Source organism: Engystomops pustulosus, chromosome 2, assembly GCF_040894005.1.
Source record: "Engystomops pustulosus chromosome 2, aEngPut4.maternal, whole genome shotgun sequence".
NCBI lineage: Eukaryota > Metazoa > Chordata > Amphibia > Anura > Leptodactylidae > Engystomops > Engystomops pustulosus.
This window is the reverse complement of record NC_092412.1, coordinates 11313086-11330424: the sequence shown is the minus strand read 5'-3', so window position 1 is coordinate 11330424 and position 17339 is coordinate 11313086. Positions and strand designations below refer to the sequence as shown.

Here is a 17339-nt window from a genome sequence, read left to right as displayed (position 1 = left end):
AGTAGTTGGAGTACGTGGGTGAATTGCTTTGGCCAGCCAAGCTCCACACTTATCCCCATATTCAAAAAAACATTTTTGCATACGCTCCCTAGCACAGCGATACTTTTGGTCCAGAATGGACAGAACTTCTTGCCTTATATTGGTAATTTCAGCCTTCAGAAGCTCAGAGGGAGTGGATTTGTTAGCACATTCTTTATCAGCTAGGGAAAGCAGTAAGCTTTTAAGTTTGTAGACCCTCTCCCGTTTCAGTCTGGACCCATGTGATGTGAGAATGATTTGCAGTTCGTTTTTAAGAGCATCCCAACTGGAAACAGGGGTGGAGCTATCTGCGGATAAGCTTTCTGGCGCGTTTCGAATTGCGGCCTTCACCTCCTCTATACACAGTTGATCATCAAGAAGATGATCGTTTAGCCTCCATGTGCCCTTTCTTCTTGTAAAAGGGGACCCCGCTAGTGAACCAAAGACCGGGGCATGATCAGACCATAAAAATGTGTCAATGGAGCATCTAGGCAACATGTCCAGCAATCTATGTGAGAGGAATAAATAGTCTAATCTGTGGTAGGAATTGTGCGTTAAAGAATTGTAGCTATATTCCTTCGTGGAAGGATGCAATGTGCGCCACATGTCAACAAGATGAAGGGCACGCAGCTCAGTTTTCAGTCTTCGACGTTTGGCAAAGGAGACAGCGGACCTACCTGTGGATGTGTCCACGTCCATTACCATATTGAAGTCTCCCCCATGATGATGTTGGAGCCATTAGCAAATTCTGCCAGAATCTGGAGGGTCGAGACACCAAAGGAGACCTGGTTGGAGTTGGGAAAATATACATTAGCAATGGTAAAGACAGCACCTCCAATACTGATTTTCAGAAACAAGAATCTACCACCCGGGTCGTATTTTGAGTCTAGTAGAGCATAGTGAAGGGACTTATGGAACGCTATCGAGACCCCGCCTGCCTTTCGGTCAGGATGTGGAGAGTGGAACCACTTGGAGTATAGATTCGTCTGGCAGGCTGCTACAGCGTTGGCTACAAAATGGGTTTCTTGAAAGAGGGCTATGAGAATCTTTTGTTTGTTGAGTCTGTATAGGATTTGTCCTCTTTTTGCGGGGGCATTGAGTCCCTTGACATTAAATTAACAGAAAGATAGAGTCTGATTATTCATGATGTTGTCCGAGAAGAAGAGACAGAGAGAAATTAGGGAAAGAAAGAGAGAGAGAGAAGAGGGAGGGAGGAAAAGGAGGGAGAAGCTGCAAGAAAAGTTGAGACAAGGGTAAATTACAATTAAACAGACTTGCGGTCAACCAATTAGACAACACTAGGTTGCCAGAAATACCTTAAATTTGGGGTATCGTCTACAAATACACGAACGGGCTCGCCGTACGTGTAGACCCCAGAGGGGAACGGGTAAACTAGGAGAGAGGTACACAAGGCATATGCAACCCCCGTTTGCTGTAATTGAGGTAACAAGAAAAATATAAACGCTAACTATCCAACATTTAGATGGTGTTTGTGGAATGAGTCCCTATTGGTAACCAAGCCTAATTTAGACAACAGGAGCATTACTGAATGTCCGGTAATCCGTCTTCCCTGGCCTCTGCGGGCCCGACGTCTTGGTGGTCTAGCCGGCAGATGGGGAACCCCTCCAGGGCCCCCCGGATTGGGAAGCCTCGGCCATTCTGCAATGACAGGGGCTGGAAAGCCAAGTGCAGCTGCCAAATCTTGTATATCAGAAGGATGTCGCAAGGTATATCCCCATGAGTATGGAATGTCCCGTTGTCTGAGTTCCTCTAAGAAAGGCTTTAATGCTTTGCGCTTGAGCAACGTGAGACGAGATAGATCTGGGAGCAGCTGAAGACGTGTCCCTTGGAAGATGATATTCTCCGTTTCTCTGGCTTTACGCATGATGGCATTTTTAATTTGGAACTTGTGAACTCTACATATGACATCTCTAGGTGGATCTTGGTCATTTGGTCTAGCTTGTAATGATCGATGGGCCCTGTCTAGCTCCAAGGGCGTGTCAGCCGGGACTTCCAACAGGGAGTTAAAAATCTGCCGGAGAGTATCATGAAGACGAGAAGATTCCATTGTTTCCGGAAGACCTCTGACCCTTATATTATTACGCCGACCTCTATTTTCAGTGTCATCCAACTGGTCCGCCAGGAATTGTAATTGAAATGCATGTGCAGATAAAATGGCGTCATGGGTGTCCATTCTAGCTGTGAGGGTTGTTTGACTGTCTTCTGTAGCGGAAACTCTAGCTTGCAAATTTTGAACATCTTCTCTCACCACTCCCAACTCTGCTCCATAGGCCTGTTCCAGACGCGCCATGTAACTTTCCATGTCCTCCCTAGTAGGGATAGAGCGAAGATGGGCACGGAGGGCTCGCAACTCCACCAGCGCTCCAAATTCTTGTGATAGAAGCACAGATGTGCATGCTGGGTCGAGGGAGAGGAGTGTATGGATTGAGGTGACATCACAGAGTCTACCCCATGTAAGTGTTGAGGTGCAGATGGCGGGAGCGAGAGGGATGGTGCGCAGGCGGCCGGTGAGACATTCACTGGAGTGTCCGGCCATTCCTCTCCCTGGGAGGGCCAGAGGACAGGAGAGCAGGGGCCGTCTGGCATACAATTGGGCACCGCCGAAGTGGAAGCTCCCCCAGGACTGGCATGAGGAAGCAACCAGCCAGCATGTCCTATACTCTGGGTGACCCCAGTTTCCCCATTGCCCCCCAGGCCTGCAGAGACAGGCTCTGCTGTGTTGCAGCGTCCGGTGATGTAGGAGGCGCCGCCATCTTTGATCTTGCCACGGACCGTGCGGCTGTCGGCTGAGCGCCGGGTCGGGGGTCCCCGCAACTCCCGGAGGCTTCTTCTCCAGCTGCGCACCCCGGGTGCACGGGCGCTCCGCTCCGTCGCACCGTCCCTGCGACTTTGACGGGGGCCGCCACCTTGGACTCGGCCATGCCACGTGGTTTGGCCCGGGGCAGTCCTGCCGCTGGGTACCCCCGCGAGGCCTCCGCCACGGCTGTGCGTCTCTGGGGAGGCGAGCGGCGCTGCTTCGGGTTGGAGGTGGACGGCATATCCGGGCCGGTCGCCATGCTGGAGCCATGCGGTGAAGAGGAGGAGGTCGCGCCGGGAGTCAGGTATCTCCCAATTCCACAGGATCCCATTCTAGGGAGGGGGGTAGAAGATGTTTTGGGGTCTCCCCGCTTTTTGGGATCCATCTGTAGGGCAATGATGTGCTGGATAGCAGTTAGTACAGCTTCTTACGGGGGTATGATGCAGGAGCTACTCAGATGTGCGACCAGTCTCCGCCATGGTCAAGCCACGCCCCATATTTATTTAGGTTTTTTAATGTTTTTGTACATTTAGAAAAAACCTAAGGGAACCTGTCAGCAGAGCCCTCATTTTCACCAAAGACGGGTGACAGAAGCCCATCACACCTGCACTGCACATCTGACTTTCTGCTTTCTCAGAGCATTTGCATTACAATATAACTAAGTGTTATAACTTACCTTGCACCCTGACAGAATCCTCTGTGTAGTCCTTGGGGTTGGGAAAAAAAACATGTGACTTGTCTTTGCTGCAGACTCCTGAGCTCTCACCCCCCACCTTTGTGCTCCTGTACAGCTCCACCTTCTCCCACTGATGTCAGCTCACCAGGCTGTGAGCTCTGTCACAACAGAGGGCTTGGAGCCCTAGAGAAAGCTGTGTTTATGCCTTGTGCTGTTTCTGTGAATTCCTGTTGTGACCCCGGTTCAGTTTCTGACTTCGCTCCTTTGCCGCCTGCCCTGACCTGTTGCTACGTCTCCGACTCTGATCCTGTGTTGCCTGTACTGACCTCCTGCCTGTCCCCGACTACGAGATTGGCTGCCACTGCGGAGAAGTCAGGCCTGTGGAACGACTTGGTAGTACCACGCCGCAGTACGTCCAACCCGCTTTGCGGCGGGCTCTGGTGAAGATCAGGTGCCACTTAGACTCTGGTCCCAGGTAGTGGCTTGGGTCATCGTCCGCAGTGGTTTAGAGGATCCACAACCTCTAAGCCTGACAGTCAGATCCAGCCATGGATCCCGCTGGTCTCCAGATGGATCTTGCTAAACTTTCTGCAGTTCTGCAGTGGACACGTCCAGAAGGTCTTCGAGCCATTCAGAGGTTCCTGGGATTCGCGAACTAGTACCGACAGTTTGTCCCACATTTTTCTACTGTAGTCGCTCCTATCGTGGCGCTCACCAGTAAGGGCGCTAATCCACGCCTCTGGCCTTCGGCAGCTGAAGAAGCCTTCGCAAAGTTAAAATCCGCCTTTGCCACAGCTCCAGTTCTCTCTAGACCCGATACGAAGAAGTCTTTTATTCTGGAGGTGGACACATCTTCTGTCGGTGCAGGGGCTGTGCTAACCCAGAAAGGGCCTAAGGGCTGAATGCTCACGTGCAGCTTTTTTTCCAAAACTTTTTCTCCCACAGAGAAGAACTACTCTATTGGGGATAAAGAACTTTTGGCCATCAAACATGCCCTGGAAGAATGGCGATATCTTTTGGAGGGAGCTCGCCATCCAGTCTGTGTTTACACAGATCATAAGAACCTCTCGTACCTCCACACAGTTCAACGTCTTAACGGCAAGCCTGTTGGTAACTATTCTTCTCCTGCTTCAACCTGATGATCCACTTCCAACCTGCGGAGAAGAATATCAAGTCGGATGCCCTTTCCCGTGCCTCAGATGTCGTTGAAGAGGAGCCGGTTTATCAGCATATCATCTTTCCGGAACCGTTGGTTGCAGGCCCTCCAGTGGATCTTCGGCAGCTTCCCCCTGGAAAGACGCAGGTCCGACTTGCTCTGTAGAAGAAGATGTTGTTGTGGGGACATTCTTCACGCCTGGCTGGGCACCCTGGGGTGCAACACTCCGTGGCCCTCATTTCCCGCTACTAATGGTGGCCTGACTTGGTCAAGGATGTTCGGGACTTTGTGGGATCCTACACCTCCTGTGCCCGTAATAAGCCGCCTTGTCTAAAGCTGGCTGGTCTCTTGCTTCCGTTGCCGATACCCAGGCGCTATGGACTTTGTCACGGACCTTCCATCCTCCTCAGGCAATACCGTCATCTGGGTGGTGACAGACCGGTTTTCAAATATGTCTCATTTTGTCCCTCTTCCAGGTCTATCGTCTGCTCCACGTCTTTCCAGCCTCTTCTCCCAGCATATCTTTCGGCTTCATGGTCCTCAACTACACATCATCTCTGATCGTAGAGTTCAGTTTGTTTCCTGCTTCCGGCGTTCTCTCTGCAGCCAACTGCAGGTAAAGTTGGATTTCTCCTCAGCTTACCATCCTCAGTCCAATGGACAAGTGGAGAGGGTTAACCAGACTCTGGGCTGCTGCCTTCGTCATTTTGTCTCTGCCCGTGAGGCGACTGGTCCACTTTATTGCCGTGGGCAGAGTTCTCCTACAACTCTCTGGACTCGGAATCTGCTGGTGCAGCCCCATTCTTTATTGTCTACAGGAGAATTCCACGCCCACCGCTTCCTCACTCAGTTCCCTCGGATGTTCCTGTGGTGGAAGAATTGGTGCAGGACCTCAATTCCATCTGGGAACAGACTCAGCAATCCCTACTTCGGGCGTCTGACCGCACCAAAACGCAGGCCCCCTCCTGTCTTCTCTCCTGGGGACAAGGTTTGGTTATCCTCCAGGTACATCCGGGTGAAGATGCCCAGGTACAAGCTTGGTCCTCGATTCCTGGGTCTTTTCACAGTCCTGACTCATAGCAATCCGGTGTCCTACAAGTTGCGCCTTCCTCCCACCATGTCCATCCCGTACTCATTCCATGTCTCCCTGCTCAAGCCTGTCATCCTAAATTGCTTCTTCCAGCAAGTACTTCCACCGACACCTATGAGGTAAAGGAGATCCTTGACATGAAGATGGTAAAGGGGAAGCGGTTCTTTTTGGTCGACTGGAAGGGGTTTGGGCTGGAAGAGAGGTCATGGGACAATATCCTGGACCGTCATCTCCTGCAGAGATTCCTCCAGCCCAAGAAGAGGGGGAGGCCGAAGGGGGGTACCATCACCGGTGGTCTCGTGACCCATATCGCGGATCACAGGTTCACCCGTGCCCCTTGCTCCTCGCAGGCGCAGCACCACATACCTGTCCCCGAGTCCCGGCATCGCTCCGTGTGCGCCCATCCCCGCGCTCTAGGACGCGCGCTGGTCTCAGGAAATTTAAAGGGCCAGCGCACCATTTATTGCCGCTGGCCATTTTCCCATGAGGATATTTAAACCTGCCTCTCCCATCATACCATGCCGGATCTTTGTGCTTAGAGCCCTAGAGAAAGCTGTGTTTATGCCTTGCGCTGTTTCTGTGAATTCCTGTTGTGACCCCCGGTTCCGTTTCTGACTTCGCTCCTTTGCCGCCTGCCCTGACCTGTTGCTACGTCTCCGACTCAGTACGGGCAACACAGGATCAGACCTCCTGCCTGTCCCCGACTACGAGATTGGCTGCCACTGCAGAGAAGTCAGGCCTGTGGAACGACCTGGTGGTACCACGCTGCAGCAAGTCCAACCCGCTTTGCGGCGGGCTCTGGTGAAAACCGGGTGCCACTTAGACTCTGGTCCCAGGTAGTGGCTTGTGTCATTGTCCGCAGTGGTTCAGAGGATCCACAACCTCTAAGTCTGACACCTTGGTGAGAATGCTATGGCCAAGAAACCCACAACAGTCACAGAACTGTGGAAGAGACTGGGAGAAGAGCGGAGAAGAATCCCAGCAGAGGCGTGTGAGAAACCAGTGATGTCCCATGGTCGGTGCTGAGGTCCTGTGCTCTCCCTGCTGATTGGTGACTGGTGGAACCTTCAGTATATGTCGTCATAATCTTTCTATCTGCTACAGTCATTAATGTTTTTTTGGGTTTTTTTTCAACATAAAGATACTTTGATAATTAGTAAAGACACATCAGGCATGTGTGAGTGTATTAATATAACTTCTAAAGGGGATTTACAAATTAACTCCCTAACACTCACTGACGGATATATCTGTCATGCAGCTGTTAAGGACATATGAAGGGGGCTCACCCAATGAGCTCTCGTCATACACACTTGGGGTTTGCTGCATTATGCAGTAAACACCCAGCGGTAACACCTGCTGTTAACCTCTTAAATTCTGCTGGCAATGTCTCCAGTCACAACTAAATCCATCTTGGGAGTATCACTGCTCCCCGTGACGTCACTGTGAAGCGACGATCCGTTTACATGACAGCCTGGAGTCTCTAGAAGTCTCCAGCACCTGTCAATGGGAGAGATCTAACACTGCCCATGTATTACAGGCAGTGACGGATCACCTCTAATACTGGCATCTGCTGCAAAACGGCACCATTTCAGTAGATGGTAGTAATAATCTAGGATTTAAGTGCTCTATGAGGTCTATAAATACAGTAAAAACAAGTTCAAAAAGCCCTCCTTTTCCTAGAACTGATATATAAATAAACAAAAGAAGTCATAAACATGTTGGTTTCGACACGTCCCAAAATGCCCGATCTACGAAAATAAAGAATGGGTTATTCCCGGTGGTGTAACCCATAATGGAAAATATCCCCCAAATGCCTGAAACGGCACTTTTTCGCAATTTTGCATCACATAAAAAATTTAATAAAAAGTGATCAAAAGGCCGTAAAGTCCAAAAAATGAAAGCAGTGAAAATGTCAATTTTTAAAAATGTATTAAAACGCCTTAAAACCTGTATAACCTGTATACCAAGCCAAAGAATAAAGGAAGTGTATTATTTGGAGCGAAAATAAGCCCTAACGCAGCTCTGTACACGGTAAAATGAAAAAGTTCTAGATCTTTTTAAGACGGGAAGCGAAACATTTATGAAAATAATGTTACGATCTTCAGGGGGTAAATAAATTTGGTGGGTGGACGGATAGGAGCTACCTTGCTGATTGGTTGGGGTCTCAGTGATGGGACCCCCGTTGGTCATGACAATGGGGGTCAGTTGTACCTCTGTCGTAGCCCAACTTCTCAAAAAAAATACAAAATAATAAAGTTGCATAAGATACAAACAAGTTACAATTTTTCTTCGAAATACGGGCTACTAAACACTTATATGGACTCAATACCAGGAAAGTAGAAGAATCCGGATTCTAAGGATTTGATCATTTCTGGCAGTTGGATTATAATGGAATTATATGTCAGTGGTTTATATTTGTAATATTCATGAACTTTCTCTCCATAGATGACTGTATGTTACTGACAGGCCGCTTTACTTCTGCTCGTAACTTCCAATATTAATTTCTTGGTTATATTTTCCAGGAGATGAAAGTACAAGAGGTTCCCATGGACGTCCCCCCTCATCTCCTTGTGGTGAAGTACAAGATAATCAGTCACATCTTTCCACAGAGGAGGGAAATCATGGAGATAAGAGGCAGTTTTCATGTCCGATATGTGAGAAGTCTTTTAGTCAAGAATTAAATCTCCTCATTCATCTTCAAAGTCACCGAGAGGAAAAGGTTTATTCATGTTCAGAATGTGAGAAAAAATATAGCTCGAAATCAAGTTTTGTTAAACACCAGAGAAGTCACAAAGGGAAGAAACAACATATATGCACTGAATGTGGGAAATGTTTTACTGAGAAAGCAGCTCTTGTTAGTCATCAGAGAATTCACACAGGGGAGAAGCCATTTGTATGTTCAGAATGTGGGAAATGTTTTGCTCATAGATCAAATTTTATTATGCATCAGAGAACTCACACAGGAGAGAAGCCATTTGCATGTCCTGAATGTGGAAAATGTTTTATTCGGAAATCACTTCTTGATAACCATCAGAGAATTCACACAGGAGAGAAACCATTTCCATGTACAGAATGTGGGAAATGTTTCAGGGATTATTCGATGGTTATTAGGCACATGACAATTCACACAGGAGAGAAGCCATTTTCATGTACTGAATGTGGGAAATGTTTTTCTAAGAAAGCAGATCTTGTTGGTCATCAGAGAATTCACACAGGAGAGAAGCCATTTTCATGTGCAGAATGTGGAAAATGTTTTGTAAAGAAAGCAGATTGTGTTAATCATCAGAGAACTCACACAGGGGTGAAGCCATTTTCATGTTCAGAATGTGGAAAATGTTTTGTAAAGAAAGCAGACTGTGTTAATCATCAGAAAGCTCACACAGGGGTGAAGCCATTTTCATGTTCAGAATGTGGAAAATGTTTTCTCCGGAAACCAGTTCTTGTTACCCATCAGAGAATTCACACAGAAGAGAAGCCATTTCCATGTACGGAATGTGGGAAATGTTTCAGGGATTATTCAATGGTTATTAGGCACATGACAAATCACACAGGAGAGAAGCCATTTTCATGTACTGAATGTGGAAAAGGTTTTTTTACGAAAGCAGATCTTGTTGTTCATCAGAGAACTCACACAGGAGAGAAGCCATTTTCATGTACTGAATGTGGGAAATGTTTTATTAAGAAAGCAGATCTTGTTGGTCATCAGAGAACTCACACAGGAGAGAAGCCATTTTCTTGTACTGAATGTGGGAAATGCTATTCTCTCAAATCATCTCTTCTAAGACATCAGAGAACTCACACAGGAGATAAGCCGCGTTAAAATGTATTGTAACTTGAAAAACCCACCTGTTTAGGATGACCTACAACACACAATACCTGCCCTGATCTGCTCCTCACCTTGTGTCTTATCCTCTTATATGGATTGAGAGCCCTCAGGGGCAGGGTACTCCTTCCACTTGTTCCTGATCACTGTAGTGTTTGTCTTATCTCCTTTAAGATGAGAACAAATTAAAGTACAAATGTCAGATTTCCTGATTATTAAAGGAAAATTACAACCAGGATGGGCCTAAGGGGTCTTGGCTCCATAGGTTATAATAGAGCCCAGAGCCCTCAGGCTCATTTGCATCATTTTTAAAGCGTTTTTTTGTCAAAGAAAGGGCATCAGAAGCTAAAATAAGAGTGAATCCTACCAGATGGGACACTCGCGTGCATCTAAGTGTTCATGGTTTACATTCCTTGATCCTGGTGGTACAATTCCTTTAACAATTTCCTGTGCCCGTAACAAGTCTTCACGTTTCAAGCCAGCAGGTCTGCCCCTGCCGTTGCCGATACCCAGTTGCATGTGGACTCACATAGCCATGGACTTTATTACGGATCTCCCATCTTCTTCCGGTAATACAGTCATCTGGGTGGTAATGGATAGGTGCTCCAAGATGTCCCAGTTTGTGCCTTTGCCTGGTCTGCCGTCGGCTTCATGCCTTGCCAGCTTGTTCTTTCTTCACATCTTTGGGGGGCTTCCTCAACACATCCTCTCTGACCGATGGGTCCAGTTTGTTTCCAAGTTCTGGCGTTCCTTGTGCAGCCAACTGCAAGTTAAGCTGGACTTCTCTTTTACCTATCAGACGCAGACTAACAGACAAGTGGAGAGGGTCAACCAGACTATGGGCTGCTATAAATGGCTATCTACGGTGCCGCTCCCTTCTTTGTTGTCTTTGGACGACATAGAATAGAATAGAATGCTTTATTGTCCCCATAGGGGAAATTGATTTTGTCACAACGACAGCAACAACACCTCCATTTATGATCACAATTATACATATACAAACAAACAAGATACTAGTATACATATATTACAAGCAATTAAATACATCCACAGATAAGTAAAAGATTTTTTAAAAGACGGTTAAAAGAAAGAAAGCACCGTGGTTAAAAATAATATTAATTACTTGCCCAAGTTAACTAGTGGAATTACCCTAGGTATGAAAGAGTTTTTAAAACGATTCGTTCTACATTTAATATGCAGAAACCGATCACTAAATGTGCTACGTTGACCAATCAGTGTGTTATGTAATGGGTTTTTCTCGTTACATACAATGGACTTAAATTTGGAGAGCATACATGCACACAAGACTGACTCCCAATCCTCCGTCTTAGAGCCAACAATTGAGCTCACCTTCCTAACCAATTTCTTAAATTTGTTTACGTCAGTCGTGCGTGCATTTTTTCCCCAGCACACCACCACATAAAATAAAACACTTCCAATTACAGACTGGTAAAAGGACATCAACATCCTACGGTCCACATCAAAAGACCTAAGGGATCTTAAAAAGTAAAGTCTCCCAGACGCCTTTTTATACAATTTCTCTGAATTTATATGCCACAATAACTTATCATCCAGATAGATGCCCAGATACTTATAGTTTGTGACGTGTTCCACTGCGACACCCCTAATCTTCGTAGGCTCACCATCAGTATCACGTTCTTTTTGGAAACTAATTACCATTTCCTTGGTCTTCGATAAATTCAATGCCAATCCATTTGTTTCACACCACTCCGAGAACAAGTCAATAGTCGACCAGTACTCAGTCAAGTCTCCCTCTTTTATACACCCTATTATCGCAGTGTCATCCGAGTACTTCTGCAAGAAACATTGACTTCTAGTTTTTTGGAAGTCTGCAGTGTAGATGGTAAATAAAAACGGGGCAAGGACAGTCCCCTGTGGAGCTCCAATGTTACTCACAGCCACATCCGACACAGTGTTTCCAATTTTCACCTTCTGCGGTCTTAATGTCAGATAATTAAAGATCCACTGGATTAGGCCAGAACCAACCCCCATTTTACGCAATTTCTGACATAGATGTTTCGGGATAATCCTATTAAAAGCACTCCCAAAGTCGAAGAACATTATCCTAATCTCAGACCCCGGCTCGTCCAGATGCATGTATACCCTGTGAAGCAGGTAAAGAATCGCATCCTCCACACCCAGACGTGGTTGGTATGCGAATTGTAGAGGGTCAAGATACGGTCCAACTACTTCAGCAAGATGTCTCAGAATAAAACGTTCAAACACCTTCATAATTATGGGTGTTAACGTAGGAACCACAGCAGCTGACATACTACGATTAAACAGTTCACAGAAAACAGGACCAAGTTCCCGCCTCTTCCTCTGTCAGTGCCTTCTGATGATCCTGCCGTGGAGGAATTGGTTTAAGACCTCAGATCCATCTTGGAGCAAACACAGCAATCTCTACTTCGTCCGCCCACACCAAGACCCAGGCAGGTTTTCTCCAGTCTTCTCCCCGGTTGATAAAGTGTGGCTGTCTTCAAGATTCGTTCCGGCTGAAGATTACCAGCTACAAGCATGGTCCTTGCTATCTGGGTCCATTGGAGGTGCTGAAACACATAAACCTGGTGACCTATAAGCTGTGCCTTCCTCCAACCATGCACATCCCGAATGCCTTCCATGTCCACCCTGTCATCCTGAACCGCTTCACCAGGCAAGTACCACCTCCAGCTCCTGAGGCAGACTTCTCTGATGTGTATGAGATGAAAGAGGTCCTGGGTATGAAGTCGGACAGAGGGAAGCAGTTCTTGTCGACTGGAGGGGCTTCAGGCCGGAGGAGAGGTCTTGGGAGCCAGAAGACAGCATTCTGGACCGTTCTGTTCTTCAAACCAAGAAGAGGGGGATGCCGAAGGGGGGTACTGTCATGTGTCGCAGGCGCACCCGTGTACCTCCACTCCCACGATACTCACCTCGCCGGAATCCAGCGGCTGCTCCTCGCGAGTGTCACCGCTGCCATTCGCCAGCCGGTGCCAGAAGCTGGACGTAGCACTACGTCACGATGCGGCAATTCCTTGCCGCCCGTGACGTGGCACTACATCCAATATCGGGAAGGAGTTAAATAATCACTTTTTTTTTCATTGTAAAATACAGCAATACTTATGTATTGCAGCATATTACACAGTCCACCTCTGCATTCTGCAGCCTTTTAGTGAAGGCAGCCCTGGAGTCCTCCATCGGACCTCAGGGCTGCCATGGCAACGATCAGCACCCCCGTGCCCTGCATGGAGGTTGCCGATCGTCACGGCAATCCACTATAGACGCCGCAGTCACTATGTCTGCGGTGTCTATAAGGTTAAACAGGCGTACTGCCTGGATCCCGCGGTGATCACTAAGGCTCAGCTTCTGATCCCGCGCAGCCATCATGCTGTAACTCTACGTCCAGTTACCCCAGGGTGCGGGAAGGGGTTAAATCAAATGGTAACATCTGGCTAAAGGCAACAAACTGACTTTTTCTTGAGTTTCCAGGAATTCGTAGTGCACTAATAAAACCTGGTTTGTGCTGAATGTGTAAAAAAAAACTCCTCTTCCCGTGGTATGATCAAGATTTTCACGTGTATCTAAGGTATGAAGATCATTCTCGGGAACCGAGCAATTATGCTATCTGACTAGCTCTAATACGAAGCTAAGGGTGTATTATAGGCATACAGAAAACATGTGGTGAGATATGCATGCTTTTGTGATCTTATGTCCAAACTTTAATAAAAATGTATTTACAAAAAAAAAAAAATTCCTCTCCCCCCCCCCTAAGAATTATGCAACATTTCTATCTGGGCATTCACAATTAATTTAATCTATCATACGCATACATTTATTTAATTAGATGTTATTAAAAAAATGTACCTATGTGAAGATAATTTACCATAAATATCACCATGTTGTCTCTTAGAAACTAAATAGCTGTTCTTAGACACGACCACCCCTACACTACGGCACCGGTGGTTTCATATGCACTATTGAGACCTGCTCGAACCCCTGATTCAGCATTTATTACCACAGGACGGCTGTGGGACATAATTTGGGCAGTAAATTTGTTTCTTTGTGCAATCACTTTAGTAGCCGTGGTTGTATCCAAGAACAACAAACTTTTTCAGGGACAGTTGAAAAAGTGTATGTATATAGCAGGTGAATTCAATTGTTAAAGGTATTTTCTCATCAGGTGATCTTCAAGTTAGTGGTGTTTTTTTTTCATATGTCTTACGTTTATTTATAAAACAAACTAAAATTTGGTGAGAATTTCTAAATTCTAAATCATCTCCTTTTCAGACAGACGGCTAGGAACTAATTTGGTTGATAAAACTACCATTTACTATATGTCTGCTTTGAGAAGGTGAAGGGTGTAGTTTGGGAGGACAGACACAATGGGGAAAAAAAGTATTAAGTTAGACACCAATTGTGCAAGTTCTCCCACTTAAAAAGATGACCTCATAGATTGACCTCAACTATGAGAGACAAAATGAGTAAACTATTCCAGAAAATCACATGAAAAAAAGTATCTGGTCAATAACAAAAGTTCATCTCAATACCTTGTTATATCATTTGTTGGCAATGACAGGGGTCAAGTGTTTTCTGAAAGTCTTGACTAGGTAGGTCCACACTGCTGCTGGTATATTGGCCCATTCCTTCATGCAGATCTCCTCTAGAGCAGGGAATGTTTTTGGGCTGTTGCCCGGAAACATGGACTTTTAACTCCCTCCAAAGGTTTTCTATGGGGTTGAGATCTGGAGACTGGTTAGGCACCCAAGGACCTTGAAATGCTTCCTATGAATCCACTCCTTCGTCGCCCTTGCTCTGTGCTTGGGATCATTGTCATGCTGGAAGATCCAGCCACATTTCATCTTCAATGCCCTTACTCGATAGAAGTTTTGCATTGAAAATCTCACAATACGTGGTCCCTTTCACTCTTACATGTACATGGATCAGTCAAACTGGCACCTTTGCAGAGAAACAGCCCCTCACCATGACATCCCCCCCTCCCCATGCTGCACAGTATGTCTGGTGTTCTTTGGATGCAATCAGCATTCACTCTCCACCAAACAGGATGGGCCACCAAGTAACTTGTTAATGTCCCATAGTCCCCAACTATGATACATGAACAAGCAATCAGATTGCATGTTCGTTATAATGCCCAGCAAAACTGATGAACTGCAGAGTATTAGATCCTTTAGCCTATACTGACGCATGCAGTGACTGTAAAATCCCGGGGATAGGGGGCACGATCGTGGGGAACAAAAAGATCAACAGTCCATTCAAATGCCACTGCTGCAACAAAGTGGGACGGGATATACGTGGGGGGGGGGGGAGACAAACAAGAAAAATCAGCAGTCTGGTAACACAAATGGGTTCTTTCAAGGAAGTCCCTGGATTGATTAGAGCAGATATAGAAAAATAGAAGAGACAGAGAATAAAATATCAGACAAGACTGGAAAAAAACAAGTCCAGAAAGAGGTTGATGTTTTAAAATTGGAAAATAAGGACATTAAAAAATTCCTGGATTTAGAAAATAGATCTAGAAGATAAAATATTTGGTGTGTAGGCTTCCCAGAAGGAACAGAAGAGGAAGATTCCACCCAATTTGTACAAAGTTTGTTTCAATAAGTTTAGGCAAGAAAATTTTTCGATGCCAGAATGCATGGAGAGAGCACATAGAATACCCATGAAACCTCCTCCACCTGGAAGCAGGTCTAGAATAATGTTGGTGACGTTTATGGCATCTAAAGACAGAGATTGGGTTCTCAGGAAGGCCAGAGAGAAAGGAAACAGAGTTGACCGGTAATAATAGAAGAATTTCTCCAGATTATGCTTTAGAAACTCAAAAGAAGAGGAAATACTTCTTAGAAATTAAGGCTTAACTGCAGAAAGAAAATAGTCAATACTCTACTCCGTGCTTGGCCGGGAACATCATAATCTGGCAGGATTTTTTTAAAAAATTTTTTTGACAGCCCAGCGGATGCAGAAGATTGGTTGGTGAGAAGACTAATGCAATGTTAACATAGGGAGAAGTCGCAAACAATAGTCTAGTGTACCCGACATTGGGCGTAGTACTACGTCCCGCTTCTGGCACCGAATGCCAAACGGAGTCGATGCCAGAAGCTGCGAGTGTCGGCTATATATTACAGCCAACACCCGCTCCTATCACCCAAGATCAGAGATTCATACTAAACTGAAATGAAAATAAATGGACCTACTGAAATGAAGTATTGTAAAGCGAATCTCATGTCGCAGAAAATAAGCCCTTATTTGTCCAAATTGCAAAAAAAAAAAAAAAAAAAAAAAAAAGATTGTATAGCCATTAAAAAATGACAATGCGATTATTGTGGGGCCACGTACAGCACCGCATGGAGTAGGACGCATCTCGCCTAGCTCCCACTCCTAGCACCTTCCAGCAGCTCCACAAGCATCCCCGGGGACAACCAGAGATTGAAAGCTCACTGATGGATTGGTTCCTGACATCCTCCCAGGGCACCAGATCCGGTGCAGATCCGGCACAGCCACATGAGTCGCCGCGGCAGATACGGTGCTCCGGAATGCCGTTCGCCACAACAAAAGGATCACAGCCAAGATCCAACCAAACGGCTACAGCCACTCTCTCACGCCCGGCCTGACCACAGTATAAAGGAGACCCATTAAGCGAGTCCTCCATGAGTCCCTGTCTCCAGCTAATCTCGGAGACCCAGTGGCCGCCTTTACAGGCACTAGAGACGTCCGACCCTGGGCGGGAAGTGAAGGTGGGATGAGAGGAGAGCCGGCATGAACCCCTGCAGAATCCTATACGGAAAGGAGAACGGATTCCCCCATCAGGTACTCCCGCTGGTGACCACCTAGCTGCCCAGACACCCCCTCACCCAACTGCTGGGTGCAAAGAGGCAAAAAAGCCCACGCAGACAGCAGCAGCAGTTGCCCATGAGGATGACTAAGGTGGGCCCAAAAAGAGAATTCGGGATTGCCCCAGGCTCGGCCAGCTGTCCACCATCAGGAGGGTGGGGGCAGTCCACCTGAGGAGTCCGAACCTGGCAGCCCTACCCAAGGCCGGGAAACATGAAGCACCCCTTAATAGCCCAGAGGGCCTCTTACCGCAAAGACCCCCTAAAGCCCCTAGTGCTCATTTACACTTGAGACGGCCACCCTGGCATAATGATGGACTGGACGCCACCCCCTCTCTTTCGGGGCTGGTGTCCCAGAATGACCCCTGGATGTCACCGGCCAGTATGACCTCCACAGACCACCAGACCAACAGTGAACCTGCTACATCATGGCCTGAACTATAACATATTCTTCAAAGCCTCGCAACCAAGTCAGATTTCAAAATCCTAGTAGAAGAGGTAAAGGACAGCTTTTGTACTGAACTGAACATGGTCAGAGAAGACATGAAGTCTCTGGTGGATAGAGTGGATGGATTAGAGATGGCTCACAATAACACCAGAACTTATGTATCCCAATTGCAAGATAATGTCACAGCCCAAGCTTACCTTATGTGGGACATGAACCGCCACATTGAAGACTTAGACAACTGTGGCAGACGAAACAACATCAGAATTAGAGGCGTCCCTGAACTAGGAAGATGTCAAGGCACTGCTGAAACAGCTATTCAATCACATCCTGTAAGAACCGGAATCTCATAAAATAAAATTCTATCGAGTCCACAGAACCCTGGGTCCCTAAAGGGTCCGCAAATAGGCCCAGACATATAATTTGGTCCACTTGGTGGACTATGAATTGAAGGAAAAAATTGTGGCAAGC

At 46.6% G+C, this 17339-nt stretch overlaps 1 protein-coding gene across 1 annotated transcript in view; it reads left to right on the top strand.

The window, feature by feature from the left end:
- The first annotated feature begins 3273 nt into the window (after positions 1-3273).
- The window catches only part of LOC140116890 (uncharacterized), a 31155-nt gene continuing 17089 nt past the window's right edge, over positions 3274-17339 (top strand). The window contains exons 1-4 of the mRNA XM_072133323.1: positions 3274-3295; positions 4266-4369; positions 5145-5241; positions 8281-9576. Of these exons, the coding sequence (XP_071989424.1) occupies positions 3274-3295; positions 4266-4369; positions 5145-5241; positions 8281-9576 (1519 nt within the window). The remainder of the gene's footprint in view (positions 3296-4265; positions 4370-5144; positions 5242-8280; positions 9577-17339) is intronic.